Source organism: Alosa alosa, chromosome 13, assembly GCF_017589495.1.
Source record: "Alosa alosa isolate M-15738 ecotype Scorff River chromosome 13, AALO_Geno_1.1, whole genome shotgun sequence".
NCBI classification, from domain to species: Eukaryota; Metazoa; Chordata; class Actinopteri; order Clupeiformes; family Clupeidae; genus Alosa; species Alosa alosa.
Genome location: NC_063201.1, coordinates 16,298,588 through 16,315,886, shown reverse-complemented (window position 1 = coordinate 16,315,886; position 17,299 = coordinate 16,298,588). Strand labels below are relative to the sequence as shown.

Genomic DNA, 17,299 nt, shown 5'->3' with positions numbered 1-17,299 from the left:
CGGCCTTCCTCCCGCGACTGAACAGATCTGATGACTGACTGCCTTTGGCGACTGAGAGAGGTCCGAGGCGGGTCGTCTGCTAGAGCACTCGCATGGGCAGCGTTAGGAATTTAGAGAGTGAGAGAGCATTATTATTTCCCTTGCCTCCCTCTCTCCCTCAAAGAATGCTGACTCCTTGGATACTTGGATGCCCTCGCTTGCCATGCCATTCCAAACCACCATGTCACACCTCTATCTCTCCTCCCTCGGAGGATCTTGTGCCAATGTCCTTGTGCGAGCTCAGTGAACATCCAGCCTACACCCAGCGATCTGAAACCTAACCCAACCTTTTCCACTGGAGAACATATTCATTGAAAAATGTGTAAATCCAGGAGGTGGCAAGTAGGCTACACATAACCTAAATGTGGAAAATTAATATGTATGTATTTAGAGATTTTGGTAGGAACAACTGAGAATAAAACACACAGCTCCAGATTTTGATGCTGGGAAAAAACATTTAATCAGTTATTCAGTATTAAACTAGGTAACTTAAACTACACAGCAATACAAATATAAAATGCTAATGATAAACATGTCTTCAAAACACATCACCTCACATGTTGAAACGTTTCAAATGTTTGTTGTTTGTTTGTTTTAAAAATAATAAAATAATATATTTTTGCAAACAAAATTTGAAATGTTACCAAGATACAGCTTAATAAGTACTTTCATTTAGGCCCTTGTAAAGCAGTCATATTTGTTGCAAAGGGCAAACATGCTGCATTGTATAAAAAACCTCTCAGAACTCTCAGCTTTGGTTTGATGCATTAGGCTGTCATTTAACCGAGGTAGAGAGTATGAGAAAAAACAAAAACTATGTAAACAGCTTTCACTTAAAACCCCATGCTGTTGCCAAGGGTGTACTTCTCTGTTTGTACAAAATACATTTATCAAGAGGAATAACTTCAAGTAACTCCTAAAATAGTTTGCACAGTCTGTGTGTGTGTGTGCGTGCATGCGTGTGTGCGTGGGTGCCTGCATGCATGCGTGTGTGTGAGTGTGTGTGTATGTCAGAGAGAGAGAGATAGAAACAGTGAGTGGCAGAACAAGAGCCTGCAAACTATCAGAAATACTGCTATGGTTGATTTACAGAGTGACATTCCTCAACTCAATAACTTATCTCTGTGCTCCAAAATACAGCGCAGAAATTAAAAGCACAACAATGGAACCTCCTTCTTATCTCACAACTGAACTCAACATTTACACGGTTACCATAACTTCACTGTGAACTAGAGTGCTATGCTCTATTGGAAAACAGAGTTATCACTGACAAAATGTACTTGTTTAACACAGCCAGTGAGCTTGCCACAGTGAACACAGACATCCCATTCAGACATCTAGTCTCTGTTAGACAAGATTAGTCTGTAAGGCCATGTGGCTCCCTCTAGTGGTCATCCTTAGGAGTTGCTGCTCAGGCGACGGCGGATTAGCGATGCTGGCTTGGTCTCTGTATCCTCCTGGTCACTCTCACACCCCCTCTGTTCGGTAGAGAGAAATAATAAAACTCTGTAAGCCTTTTGTTCTCTTTGACTTCTGAATTGTTTGTTGTTGTCTTTTACTTATTTTAACACATATAAATATCTTGCTACATTTTTTAAGCTGACAATATTAATGGAAATATAATATAATATCATATAATAATGTAATTACGTATTATTACATTATAATGAAATTCTATGAAACTCATCAGAAATGTCGGGAGTATTTTTTTAGAAAGACAAAATGATTAAGAATATATAAATATGATGCAAAATTCTTAACCATAAGATCACTGAAATTAAATCGAAACTAGGTTTTGTCTTTCTTTAAAATCAAATATTTGTTAATCAGCCGATCTGAGCAAATAGGGTTATAGGCTACTTTAACTGTTGGTTAAAATGGCTGAAAAGCTAAGCTGTGATGGCAAGCTAAGGAAGCGAAAATGATTGTTCAGAAATGTTGGAATCGTGGCTCGAAATGGGAGTAGTGCGGTGAACAGCAGCAAAGCAGAAAGTGGACAGCTGTGGCTGTGAATGGTAGTCAATAATACATAATATTCATATTAGGAATGAAAATAGGTGTTCCTCATAATGAAAAGTTTGAGAGCCACGGTTCTAGAGAGCATCTCTGTGCTAATGAGCTTGGGAATGTCCTGTGACTGTAGCCAGTCTGATGTTGTGCAACAATTACTCTATGGTTTGGGTCAGCCCAAAACACAACCAATCATATCTAAATATTAATATTAATCAGAAAATGTCATGGCTGGGGTCTGCTGTGGAGTTGTTTAGATGTAGATGCAGTTCTGCATTCAACACCATAATACCACAACAACTCATCTGCAAACTTGACAAACTGGGACTCAGTACCTACCTCTGCAACTGGCTACTGGACTTCCTCTGTCAGAGGCCCCCTGGTAGTACGTGTTGGCAACAATACCTCAAGCAGCATCACACTGAGCACAGGGGCCCCCAAGCCTGCGTGCTCAGTCCATGCTCTTCACCCTGCTGGCCTTGATGACTGCACTGCAACCTACAGCAACAATCACATAGTGAAATTTGCTGGCGACACAACTCTGGTGGGTCTCATCACCAAGGGCTTACGAGACTCAATACAGGTTGGAGTCGACCATCTGACCACGTGGTGCAGGGACAACAACCTCCTGCTGAGCGTCAGCAAGACCAAAGAGATTGTTGTTGACTTCCGGAGAGGTCACACCCAACACCTGCCACTGACCATCGGCGGTGCTGTGGTGGAGAGGAGCGAGCAGCACCAAATTCCTGGGGGTGCACATCAGTGAAGACCTCTCCTGGACCACCAACACTGCATCACTGGCGAAGAGCTCAGCGCCGCCTGTACTTCCTCTTAAAAACTCAGGCGAGCAAGTGCTCCACCAGCCATCATGACCACATTCTACCGAGGCACCATTGAGAGCATCCTCTCCAGCTGTATGTCGCTGTGTGGGGCGGAAGCTGCACTGAATACAACAGGAAAGCCCTGCAGCGCATAGTGAACACAGCTGGAAGGATCGATGGTGCTTCACTCCCCTCCCTGAAGGACATTTACACCACCCACCTCACCCGCCGGCGACCAAAATTGTGAGTGATGCAAGTCACCCGCTCACAATCTGTTTGATCTACTGCCCTCTGGGAAGAGGTACAGAAGCCTCGCGGCTCGCACTACCAGACTCACTAACAGCTTCGCCACACCAAGCTGTAAGGATGCTGAACTCTCTCCCTCCTCTCCCCCTCCACCCTCAGCTACATAACATCCTGGACATTGGACCCACAATGGCCGCCTGCACTACTCCACCTGCACACTTGAACACTTGCACACTTGTACACTTTACAACTTGGTGTTGTTGTCCTGAAAACACAACACTTCTGCTGCTCTTACATAACTTGCACCACTATGCCACTTTCTTTATTACTTAGGTCAAACAGTATTTTTATAGTATTTTACAGTATTTGCACTAGTATTTTATTGACTGTCTATGCACAATGTCAACAAAATTTTGCTGCTCTTATTTTTTTCATTATTATTATATGTGCCCTCTTATTTACTTATTTACTTACTTTTTTGTTTACTTGAATGTTATGTTTGTCTGTGGACTTAAAATTGGTCAAATATGTCTTGTCTTCACCGTGGGATAGTGAGAAACGTAATTTCGATCTCTTTGTATGTCTGGAACATGTGAAGAAATTGACAATAAAGCTGACTTTGACTTTGACTTTGACTTTGATGTAGTATATAGCCGTAGTCATGCTTTTCCCAATTGGCTTCTTCAGCCCTTCTCCGAGCTGCAGAACACTAAACTTCACTAAGCATTAAACAGTTCAGGCAACCTTGAACCGGTTTTCTTACCAACTCTTCATCAACTTTGGCCCTTGACTTGCACAGTAACTGCAAGCGACAAAGTCTATTGCAAGCCCACACCATGTTATATGACATCTGTGGAGGAAAAGAACAGAGTTAGAGATACCGCACCACCGCAAAACAGGAGATTTTAATCCTGCCAAGATCATGAAAACTGGATTAACATTAAAACAGGGACTGAACCCATCTGAGATGCCAAAAATGTTTAATGTAATCTCTGCAATAGATACTATTAGCATTTCATAGTATAGGATTATACATGGCGCAACAAAGAGCTCTTGTGCAATACCACATTTGCTCAGCAGATGTCAGGCTTATCTCATGGTCAACTCAAAAGAAGACCCCTTACAACACCCAAACAAGTGGAACCTCACCCTCCATTTCCGCCTAGCATTGAACTTCTTGAAGTTTTTCATGTTGATGGAGGAACGACTCCTATTGGCTGCCTGCTTCCTTGTCAGAGGCTGAGAGAGAGGAAGTACATATATTTGTCCAGTCCCAGTCATTGTAATAAGCAATAACTAGCACGAGTTCTAACACGCAAGTGAAGAAAAAGTTCTAGCATTTCTCTCTACAGCAACCAACATATAAGATCCTCCTCACCTTGATCCAGGGGTGGAGTAGACATTCATCTGCTGTCATTCTCTCACTGTAGAAAAATGTGCATACATTAATCACATTTATTATTAAGCAAAAGTCACTATGAAAGACTCATGTTACATGTTGTTTTTGCTGTCAAAAACATTTAGCCTATAATGATCGGGAACCTGTAAGTTTGAACTCAGAGTACTCTGACTCTTTGCATTGAGAATTAGTATGCTTTAGCTGCATTTATCAGGGCCTGGAAAATTGAACAAATGCAACAAAATATGTATAAAACTAGATGTACCGCATAGCGGTACAAAATATGACCGCCGCTCAGTCCTGTACATCCGTTCCGCGAAAATAAATCACACTTCAATTTGTCTCCATATTTTACTCCATCCCCCACTCTTGAAACTTTTGTGTATGCTTGTTTGGCATGCCTGAGTGTGTGTGTGCGGCTGCACAGAAAGTAGCCTACTGGTGCTGAAAAGGTGAATAGATTGTAGAATAGCCAAAGAAGATGTAGCATTGTTATAAAACCTTTAAAATCTCTAAACAATCACAAGTAGGGCAGTTCATCACAGTTCATCCATTGCAACTGGATTGATGAAAGGTCACTTACACCTGTAGGCTACATTGTATTTGGGAAAAGCAAAAGGTATCAGCATAATGTTATTTTTTTTTTTATTTTTTTTTATGTATTTATAAACAAAAACATCTCTGTCAGTTCCATGCCGTTTTCAACAGCTATCAAAACAAAGGTCTTTTTTGGATGGATGGATTTTTGTGAATGTTTCTTCTTCTACATAAGATTTTAGTCATCTTTAGTTCATGTAATACTTTATTGTCAATGCACAAATTAAGTAACAGTAGTCTGAAGCGTTATTGTTAATGCACAAATTAAGTAACAGTAGCCTAGTCTGAAACGAAATGCTGTTTTACATCTAACCAGTGGTGCAAATAACTGACATGTCCAAATGGGCCTTGATGAAATGCGTCGCTAGACTGTTCATACACATTTTAACGGGCCAAAGTTGAAGAGCTTTTGTCCGTTATTGTTCGTGCAAATATAGGCTGATTCATGTTACCTTGCATTGTTTAACTGAGGTCCATGGCTAGTCTGGCTTTCATCAGACCAAGCTCAATCTTTTAAGAAATCAAAAAATAAATAGCGGGCAGATCACGCTGGGTTCACCCAGCCTAGTCCATAGGCACCCGATATTGTTTAATTTTCCGATTGAGATATACACGCTCTGGCTATTCTAAATGCAAAAATGCATCAGGGAGTTATGACAAAACGGTAACTAACAAACTAGATCCTAATAGAAAGCTACAGGTAGGATTATAAGGTAGACCTATTTACAACATAAATTGTCAATAGGCTATGCTGGCGACACAAATAAAATCTCCTTTGGAAACCAATGGCTTACGCCTTAACAGTATCAAGCGGACTTAAACTGTCATATCGTGGGCGAAAAGTTGTAATAACATTCACGCAGCTCCATGAGTCAAGGAAAGCTTGCGAATGAAGTAGCCACTTCTAAATGGGACCCACTACACAGTAGCTTAAGGTGTTTTGCTAAAGCAGCCATAATGAAATGAAGGTGTCATTGTTTGGATACTTCACACACCGCGTGCTTTTTAATTTCACAGACTACAACTACCAAGCTGTAATCAAAGCACATCGATTCCCCTCTCACACCCTGCAGGCACTTAAAACAAAATAAACAGGCTTCTCAGTCTCACGCATGTATAGGCAAAACTGTATCAGACCCGGTTATAGCGTTGGTAAATCTTCCATTGCACAGAATGATTTTTGTAGCACGTGCAATAAATGACAGTCGAAGATACAAACAGTGCTGCTATACATTTGCTTGGTATAACCGCATTTATAGTTTTCTACAAATGCAATCAATCAAATGCCTCCATCACTCAACCAACGCTAACGGTAACATTACCTAGGTCCTTATTGATATTACAAGATTAATGTACCTGCAGTAAAACCAAGCATGTCCGATAAACATCCTCAGATTTATTTCGCTTCAAGAAGAAATGGGAATTACACTTCATGTGAACATCGTCCTATCCTTATTAGATGTTCGCTGCGGTAAATTACAGTCCTTGTAGGAAGCATCCATTGTTTTTTCCAACCCACTTTTAACTTCCAACAAAATTACGTCTCACTGCAACGATGCGCCATCTAGTGGACAAACGACTACTTCTCGCCAATACTGAAAATGCAGCCATGATGATGATGATGAATATTTATTTTGGGTTTCTTTTAATCCTACTGAATTTGTAATTATGTATCGGCCGTTCTAATACCGATAGTATGTGGGTGCCTGTGTGTGTGCATGTGTATATGTGTGCACTGCCATTTACAGGCCAATGAGTGTACAGTCACTAAATGTACACATAACCTAATTTTTTTAGACCCCCCCATGGATGAAATTCTACGAAACTTGGCATACCCCCAGAGAATGCCAGGTCAATCATACACATAAAATTTGGTGCAGTTCTGAACATCTTAACTGAAGATAGGGGCGATTAAAGCAGAATAATATTGCATTTTCATTTTTTACCGGGTGGGGGGTGCAAATCACAAATGAGTGATTATGAGCCAGGTTGATGTGGGCCCTTGAGACCAACATACCATAAAAGATTCTTCATCCTCAGTGCCACGGTTCAGGTAGTTATTTAGGAAAAACTGTTTTTTTGTTTTTGCGGTTTAGGGGCCCAGCACGGGGTGGTCCCGGGGGCCTAAATGAAATTTTTCCGTAAAAGTCTAGTGGGGCTACATACCCACCAAATTTCATGTACCCCGGTGGTTCGGTGTCCCGGGTATCAATGACCAAAAATTCAGGGAGTAGATGACGGGAAAAAAAATATACCTGCATCTCTATATATAATATATATATAGACAAAAAACCATATCGGTCGACCTCTAGTAGGTAGCATTCATGTAGGACACCTACACACTAATACACAATCAATTAAGGTTTTTCAAGGTCTGTTTGAAAGGGGTAATGGCCTGTGCAGATTACATTAGATTTTGCCACGATTTTGTCGTAGCCAACAAATTTCCAGGGTTGTGCCCGAATATGATAGGAATGATGGCGAAGGAGGAATGTGTCTTGTAATGTGACATATTCAACAACCAGCGATTTATTGTGTGCGATGTTCCACGACTCCATGACCAAAAGTGTAGCATGTCAGACTTTTTTTGGGATTCTCCTACGACTCCCGTGACGTGCACCATAGGCTGCATGATCTTGTAATGTGGCCAATTTCCCGACCAAGACACAACAAGAATTTGCGGTTCTCTGATCGCATAGTCTGACATGGTCAATCGTAAAAGACCATTGTGAAAGACAAAAAAATTGAGTAATATGCACAGGCCATAAAAGAGGACAATGACAGGTACACAGAGGGGTACAAATGAAAATACCTTGGGTCCCTGACCAGCAACTTCTCAATAAAGTCTTTGGCCATGGCACTAGTCTCACTGAAGTACTGTTCTTCAAACTCATAGTTCATCGCCACTATGTTTCTTAGTGTCTCCTCGTCAGTATCCCCTTGGAAAGGCGACATGCCACTCAGTCTGTGGAAAAAAATCACACAGAAGATGGTAGAGCTGCACAAGTATGTTGATATGTATTTCAATGATTGGCCACATGGCAGCTCAAGTGTGTGGATACTTACAAAATGTATGTTACCACTCCAAGGCTCCTGAAAAATAAGAATAAGATTAGATTCAACTTTATTGCCATTTAGCAGAGTACAGGTACAGAGCCAATGAAATGCAGTTGACATCCAAAAGAAGCATTAAATACCAAGTGCAGGTAGAGTATGGTTGTGTATACAATAGAGATTAATAATGTTCAGTGTATAGTTGGATAAATACAGGTTTATATATATATAGGTATATATACATGTAATATATATATACCTATATATATATATATATATAAACCTATACATAAATTACATGTATATATACCTATAATATATAGGTATATACATGTAATATATATGTACAGTATATGACACCTTTATACTTCCCATTTTACAGTTTTTTAAGTCTAGGGTATCCTGTGGTTAAAGCAGAGAGCTCAAAAGTAAGTAAAATGTGAAGTGTGTACTGTAGTACTGGGAGAGGGGAATTAGACAATAGAGAAGTGTGGGGTGTTTCTATAGTGTGTTTTGTACACGGCCGCAGAACCTTACCACATATCCGCTGCTGTGCTCAAGGGCTCAAAGTTGATCACCTCGGGTCCTGTTGGAGGAAGTGAAGACACACACAGTTCCTCCAAATCACTTATATAACAAGACAAACCCAAAGCAGAAGCTAGGACAGAGGTCAGCCGAGAGCTCAAATACACAACTTTTCAGTCAGACAGAGTGAAATATATGGCTCCCATATGGTACATTTGTCATACCTATTTGTTACCTTGCAGCCGCATTGTGATGGGAATCTTTATATCAGCATCAGTGCTGTATCATGAGAGTGTTTTTTGGCTTATCATGTTTGGACAGCGATAGAACGCTACACGCCTGTCCATGCTAACCTCTCTCAAGCCCTAGACCACATCCTGCTCAGAGCTAGACCACACACATCTCTATGGCAACCTGCAATGGTTTCACAAACTAAAGTGAGTGTCACAAAAAAACGTCTGCATACACAAAAATGCACAGAGACGTGCATCTGGAAATAGCCAACTGGGTTACACACACATATTTTCTGTTCCACTCCCCCACAGAATAAGCCACACATACCAAAATCACTCCCCAGATCTCAGACCCATGCACACACGCTTACTCTTTCCAGCCCAAAACACACACACACACACCACACATACAGACAAAGACAAACAGATAGAGACAGAGAGAGAGAGAGAGAGAAGCGAAACCTGCTCTTTGCTCTATATAATTACCTATATATTGTGGAGTTCCACAGAGACTCTTGTACTCCTCCCCTGGGGTGAATCGATGGGCAAGGCCAAAATCTATGATTTTGATGTGAGGGTGTTCCTGCTCCTTCTCTGACAGCATGATGTTCTCTGGCTACATACAGCATGCACAACAAATAGAACAGTGCAAAGTTTTGAGTCAGTCTAATTCTGACAGGCAGTATAACAACATGCAACTCCCTTGGCATTCATGTTGAACATCCGATGCATAGCAAGGACCTCTCTAGGGGCTAAATAGTGACAAAGAATAAATTATTTTGTTTACAGAGATGTAATATGAATCATACCATCTTACAACAGACAATGTGGCAAAAAATAGAAAGCATTTGGGGTAGTGCTAGTTATAACTAACTGCAGGGATCAGTTGGTAATGTGACACAGATGTGTTTAAATGTCTGAAGGCATATTTTGAATGTTAGCAATGGTATGACTTCATGCTCTCACCACTCTCAACAATATGATACTGTGACAGTTACACCAGTGACAGACAAGGTACAGACAGGGTACAGTCTACCAGCTCTTCAATTTGCAACAAAGGCGGGAGGCGAATCACAAAAACAAGACCTTTGGTGTTGTATATTTCTTTAGATGCTTCTTTTTGTCTTGAAATAAAAAACTAAACATCTCGAATGGTTTTCATATGTGATTCTATCTTAGTTTCCGATGACTACCGAAAACAAATACAAGTTGCACATCCTCTCACCTTGAGGTCAAAATGGGCAATGTGTTTACTATGCATGAAGCCTACACCCTTTAGAATCTGCTTCATAAACTCGATCGCCTCGTTCTCGGAAAGGTTCTCCTTCTCAGCGATGAAATCAAACAGCTCGCCCCCGTTGATCCTGCACAGGGGGATGAGAGAAGCCAGGCAGACAAGCATGAAGAAACACAAAGACCAGGGGTCAACAGGGGAGGGACAGGAGAGATTAAGAGAGAGAGAGAGAGAGAGAGAGAGAGAGAGGAAGATATAGATAGAGAGAGCGAGGGAGAGAGAAAGAGAGGGAGAGAGAGAGGAAGATATAGATAGAGAGAGCGAGGGAGAGAGGGAGAGAGATAAAAAGGGCTGTGAGAAAGCAAAGCTAGTGGCTTAGTGTCAAGTACACTATGTCCCACCATTGTATGGGGGAGGTATTACATTTCTGAAGACATGATGGCTGATGTGTCATAAACTGCACTGTATCTGCACTGAGAGAAACGATAGGACCATTTCAAAGATTTGTATCTCACAGTTATTTTAAATCTCTGGTTTCAGATTATTTACTGCAACATTTCCAGTGGAATGCTTGTTAGTTCTCAGCAGCTGTATGTAGTTTAGCCGACATTACAGGAGGGAAGAAGAAGAAAAAAGAGAAAGGACAGAGCAGTAAATTACGCTAAAGGAAAGACAGCAAGAAATGGATAATACTTTAGAGAAAATGTTTCAAACAGCCAACTAGTTATCCAATATGTTTAGGTTTATAGCATTTATTGATGATTTTTTCCAAATCGGCTTAAAAAAGAAACGGCTTATAATACAGTATATGCACTAGTTTATACACATGACAGATGACACATTTTTCAAACTATTTCCAGACCTCAAGAGAAATGTAATGCATTAAAGATGAGTATCTCAAAAGAGACACATTTACATTCTATGATGTCATGTTATTAAATAAAACAGTAAATAAAACTGCTGCAGACCTCAGATTAGAAGGAGGAATCCAAAACAAGTCTTGTCTAGGATTGCAGGTTTAGATAAATAAAACCTAATAGTTTTTCACTAGAAAAATTGTAGTAGTAGAACGAGAGAACAAATATGAGTGAACTGAAGCCACTTCGGATCTTCGGATTCATTTAATCTCTGAGCATGTAACAAGCATGCACCCCCACACACACAGGAGGCAGTCAAAAGAGATGCTCAGACAAAGGGAGGCTGTGGTCAAGACCTGAACTTTGAAATAGTCCGCCTGTCTTTCTCTGGTTACATAGCTTGTGTGTATCACGCCTGCAGCCCATAGCTTCCCCAGTGGAAAATGCCACCTCCATCCAGGCTGTTTACCGGCCAACACTGTGACTCACAGACAGTACAATTGGCCATGTAATCCCCTCAATCAACTTCAGTGCTAATCTAATAGTTCAGGTCACATGGTGGCTGGCCTTGTAGGAGCTTGGGCCCTATAAATATAGAGGTGCAGAATGCAGTATTGCAAACAGACGACATCTAATTCTCTATTGACTGACCAGTCAGTGCAGCATGTGACAACTCTTTTATTTACACAAAAACACACACACATATACACACACACTACACTGGTCACTTAAGATGTGCAAGCAAAGCACAACTCTGAAACATACATATATACAGACAGACAGACAGACAGACAAACACAGTAAACAAATCTGTTCAGGTGCCCACTCACAGTTCCACGATGAGCACCACCTCGGCCTTGCTCTCAAAGACGTCGCGGAGGGCCATGATGTTAGAGTGCTGCAACGCCTGCAGGATCTCCACTTCCTGCTCCACGCTCTTCCTCTCAAGGCCAAGCCGGCTGCTCACGCTCCGCCGCAGCTTCAGGAACTTACCCGCCCAGCGAGTGCCCGTCGACCGCTCGTGCACCACCCGCACCTGCCCATAGTGCCCACTGATGGACCAACGCAGAGAGAGAGCGAGAGAGAGAGAGAAAAGATGAGAGGAAGGCTTCAGTTTACTCTTGCATTTGCTTGTTTGCTGAACAACAAGTTGGTCTGTGTTTCACATATTACATTTGATGACTTAACTATAGACCCTTTCAACAATAAAAACAAAAACAATGCTTGAAAATTCTATTTGGTTCCCAATCTACTTCCAAAGATCCTTGATTACTAGCTCCGCTTTAACCCTCTCTGCTACTTCCTTTGCATTAAGATAACATGGGAACAAGACTTCCTTTTTAACATTCCATATGTTATCTTAATGCAGAGGAAGTAGATTGGGGCCCAAATAGAACGTTCAAGCATTGTTTTTGTTTACCTTGTTGAAAGGGTCCATATGTTCAGTTAAACACAGTGGTAGAGAAGGAGACTGGGCTTTATATTCATTTGTTCAGCTGCAGTTGTTAGATTTTCAGTGTTTATTTTACACTAGCATTAGCCTATACTACAATTAGCCAGGGAGATTGAGCAGCTCTCTGCTCTCAATATCTTCAGTAAAAGGTTTTAAAGCCACAAATATTTCAAATACATTTGCTTAAGAATGAATAGCCTACAGATGCAACATATATTTGGCTAAAACACATCTGTGGTTAAACTGCACAATGGTCCTGTGATTGTTGGTGTGCAAACTTAATTGTGTCTGACATCAAAACAAAGTTCTCAGAGGAGGTATGGTTTGTGTCCTCTTAATCTGATCAGAATCTCTCTGTGAATTTTGTTCATATATGACAACCGTTCATTTAGAAGTTATCCTAATAGGTATTTGAAAATCTGAATGTTCTGTTCTGTTTTGCGACTGACCTGCCCAACATATCTCCAATTTCATAAAAGTCCTCCACATTCTGAAGTTTAATCAGAGCCATGGCAGACTGCTCCTGCTATCTCCACTCCAGCCACATGGACTGCAAAACATCAATGTGCATAACATTATTTACAACAGTAATTAAAACATGCATACACATGCATAAACAGTAGCCCAGTTGCAAACATCCACATGCTTTTCAGTCCTGTTCAGAACAAACATTTATTCAGTGGTGCCTTCGGAATTCAATCTGATGATAAAAGCAGATTGGACCTAAATACACTCTGCTGGGCGATTCTATTGTAACTCAAACAACAGGTCATTGTTGGACCCCGCCTAACCCCCACTGAGGTGAGCATGCAGGAAGACAGCAAGTTCACGCCTAATTCACCACCATTTTTATCCTGATTTCCACATATCTGTCAACTCCCGAGATCCTAACATTAAAAACATCCCATGTATTGGTTATTCCACCTTTTCTGATCGTCATTGCAGGCACCATCTCATGAATTCATGAATAGTTTCATGAATTCCCCTAAACAGCTCAGGAGAAACTGCATGCCCTGACCAGCCTGTGTGAAATACAAGAGTAGGTCAACAACCATACAAGGGAAATGAAAAGCAAAACAATGGACACTAATAGTTCAAAAGGGTCACCATGACATCAGCGGCAAGAGCAGGTGTGTTTGGGAGCCAGAAAGCACAAAAGACAAACTCAGTCCCTTTGCTTGTCTGAATGTGTATACATATATGTGTGTGTGTGTGTGTGTGTGTGTGTGTGGTGGGGGGGATTTACGTGTACATGGAAAAAGAATGTGTCATTATGTGAGAGTGATGTGTTGCGTAAAGAGTAAGCAGAGATGTATGTGGCCCTGTAAATGTGTGTGCATGTGCATAATGTGTGTGTGTGTGTGTGTGTGTGTGTGTGTGTGTGAACGTGTACATTAGGCCTCTCCATCCCCTCCCACCAGGCATCCAGCAGAGAAAGAGCAGAATCTGTATCAGTAAATATTTACTCAGGCCATTGGGAGAGCAGGAAGAGTCCCCGTTTATCAGCAAACACCCTGACACGGTTGTCAGCGTAGCAGGGAGTAACGGCGCGCACACACACACACACACACACACACAAAAGATGCCGAACACTAACATCACAGACAACCGAATGTCCCAGAGAAAACAGTTGAGGGGGGAGAGAGGGAGAGAGAGATAGAGGGAGGGAGGGATGGGAAGAGTAAGCAGGGCTTATTAGTAGGCAGTGGTGAGCATCCTTACTGTAGAACGTCTAGAAAAAATATATTTTTAATGGGGGGTTGAGATAAATTGGGGGAGAAATTCAAGGATTCTTGTCAAGTGACACAGAGTTTCATCGAAACTACGATCAGTAAACTGTAGCCTACAGACGCTTGCCACATCATTGGACTGTGTACATTTGTCATTGTCATGTAGATAGATAGATAGATAGATAGATAGATAGATAGATAGATAGATTTATTGATCCCCAAGGGAAAATTCAAGAAAGTCATAACCACACTAAATGGATATCAATAAAAGTAGAATTTCAGAACTTTCTCTCCCTCTGTCTCTCTCTCTCTCTTTCTGTGTGTGTGTGTGTGTTTGTACAAGATCATTTTAGCATGCCTTGTGGCAAAGTAGTGGCAAAGTTTGCCTTGTGGTGAAGTAGGCACAAATGCCATTTGTGTCAAGGACAATATGACAAATGGGATAGTATGTCATGCAACAGATTCACAGTGGAGAAGTGCTGGTGACAGACAATGATGGCAATTGAGAGAGTGCAGAGAGTGGGATGGCTGAAAAACAGTGACCACCTGAGTAACCAGTCAAACTGTTCACTGATTCAAAAGTGACATAGCCTACGATTTCTGCAAAAAAAAATAAGTTCCTTAAAGGGTTTGTGTGTTAAACAATAAAGATCAAATTAGGCTATATAGGCTACTTTACTTTATGGCTAATCCTTTAAATATGCATAATCAGTAGCCTAATCTACAGAATCTGCTATTTCTGAGTGTGAAAATGAACTGAACAAAACTTTTAGAAACTGTAGGTTTGACATAGCCTATAGCCTAAAACAACTCACCCACCGTAATTCACTTAACTGTTTGATGCAGTAAATGTATCCGTTGTTTGATGCAGCTCCTTCATGGATCGGATTCCATAATCATTCAATTTCCTGTTAATCCTTGATGAAATCTAAACGCAAGAAGAAATCATGTTCGTTTCCCACCCATTTCCCTGTTTCCTTGCAGTTACAGGACCGGTCTAACCTCTCTCGTCTCAGACTGCGCAGTCGAAGCATCTACAGGGGGCTTGTAGCCTACAAATTCCACAACAGAGGACACACACCCTTTGAACGCCAGTCTTCGTGTCATGGGAATGTATGCGGGGCGATGTCCTTTTAGAAATAGTAGCCTATCTTACTAATCTCATGGGCTAGTGGCTCACACAGTGTCAATGGAGTTGATGTGTTTCAGGTCTTCATGTCACTTGAATGGTATATATCTATAACATTAACAAAATTAGCCTATTCCACAAGTTAAAGGTATGAAACCAACTTTTGCTGTTTCTTCATTAGCAACCAGGAAGCGCTTATTTCAGCACCACGTAGTTCCATTAGAAAACGAAAACATAGTGAGGTTTGACACAATCTGTGAAATGTCCGTTAAAGAAACTATGCTGCAGTTGGTGTAGGTTAGCCTACCTCACCTCTGAGGTTGCTGAGCTGGGAAATCTCCATGGCAGCTGATCCAAGAACGGTAAAATTGATGACGCGCAGACCTATGGCGTTTGTCATCGATCCGGTGGCACTGTTATCGCATGTCAGCAGGTGCTGCTCTGGACTTGAGAATAGGTGTGTGTTTTCTCGTTATAACAGTTTGTCACTGGTAACTTTAATGCAACTTTGCGAACCCCGGTGGTCGTACAAGGTCACTGCAGTGTAGGCCGAGCCGGAATCAAGAATTTTGGCATTTGCGTAATTTCTTAAAATGGCCACTAGTAGCCTACATTGTTTAAATTGCTTTTGTTAATAATAGTAAGCTATCTTACCCCTTGTAATCTTTATTGTAAGCCTACCTCACCTGCTTGCATGAGATGGGGAACTTAATAAAGAGAGGCCTATTGATTTGTGGCTGTGGGAGAGCAGCGATGGAATACCTTACGCTCGCAGTACAAACAGTATGAGGCTTCCCAGAAAACAGACATCAGCCAGCATGTTGCCTTGTATAGTATTCTTTTTCCACAGCACAAGAGGTGGGCTTCCAGACTGATTTTGCAGTGTAGGCTAGTCATGTTCAAAAGGTGTTTGGCGTTTGTCCAAAGCGACATACGACAATCAGGACCTCTGAATACCTACATTTATGCGTTTTGCATTGCCAAGTAAACATTTAGAACTAGGGCTAATAAGGGCCCATTTCCAGAGGACCGTACAAAGTGCACCAGCAATTGGAAAGCTGCAATTTTCCTGTTTTAATAGGGTGTGTCTAGGGCATGGAAATCAGATAAAGCAACATGCAACAAATTGGCACATTTGAGTGTTTGTGAGCCATTAAGGCCACTTTTGGTATAATCTTCCTTAAATGGCCATATGATGGAATGGCCTTTTGGCCTAAGCTAGCATTCAATGGGAAAATCAAATGGAAATGCAAAAACAATATGTCAACAGAGATAACAGTTTAATCTTTGTGTCAACTTGGCTGTTTAGTGATTACTTACCGTTTTTCCATACATAGCCTATTTTAAACCAAAACTCAATAATGCTTCTTGACAGTGCCAAATAATTGCAATTAAATTTTAAAAGTAGCGTATTTGTCTCAATAATATTTGTATGCGCAGAGGGGGATCCACAAATATTTCTTGATTTGCATGTGTGTTTTGATATCTACAAATAAAAAAATCATATTTGTAACTCGTATATTGATTTTTACAAATATAGATTTGCATTTGTAAACAAAATGAAATTTGAGAAACTGAAAATTGCCTTTGTGAAATCTAATTTTGCATTTGTGGATCACCAGCACACGCAGTTTTCATTTTCGCATTTGTGGATTCAGTACATGTGTTTTTGAGACAATCTTTGCGGCAGAGGAGCCACTTAGATCTTTTTTATTTATTTATTTTATTTTTATTTTATTGGTAATTCAAGTACATTACATTACATTACATTACATTACATTTGGCTGACGCTTTTTAACCAAAGCGACTAACAACATGGTAAACAGTAAGTTTTTAGAACAATTCTCACAATTTTAGGACAGTTTAAAAAAAAACATTAGAGTACAGTAAGAATAAGTGCGTCGGTGAGTGCTGTTTTTAACAGTTACTTGTCAGTTTAAAACGGCTGGAGAGTGCTAGGATCAGTAAGACT

At 40.9% G+C, this 17,299-nt stretch overlaps 1 protein-coding gene across 5 annotated transcripts; it reads right to left on the bottom strand.

The window, feature by feature from the left end:
• Positions 1-494: 494 nt before the first annotated feature.
• Positions 495-15,773, bottom strand: LOC125305629 (death-associated protein kinase 2-like). 5 transcript variants are annotated; one of them, XM_048260513.1, is made up of 13 exons: positions 15,635-15,773; positions 15,033-15,126; positions 12,918-13,018; positions 11,846-12,067; positions 10,150-10,288; positions 9,411-9,540; positions 8,704-8,752; positions 8,179-8,205; positions 7,925-8,077; positions 4,495-4,540; positions 4,266-4,355; positions 3,880-3,966; positions 495-1,517 (listed from the first exon to the last, which is right to left on the bottom strand). In XM_048260513.1, exons 3-13 carry the CDS (start codon positions 12,977-12,979, stop codon positions 1,437-1,439), a joined length of 1,086 nt encoding a protein of 361 aa, XP_048116470.1. In that variant the 5' UTR covers positions 12,980-13,018; positions 15,033-15,126; positions 15,635-15,773; the 3' UTR covers positions 495-1,436. The 5 variants fall into 5 exon arrangements, with proteins under 5 accessions (XP_048116470.1, XP_048116469.1, XP_048116471.1 ...); XM_048260512.1 differs by having other exon boundaries at positions 15,640-15,773; XM_048260514.1 differs by lacking the exon at positions 15,635-15,773 and adding an exon at positions 15,489-15,628.
• Positions 15,774-17,299: the final 1,526 nt, after the last annotated feature.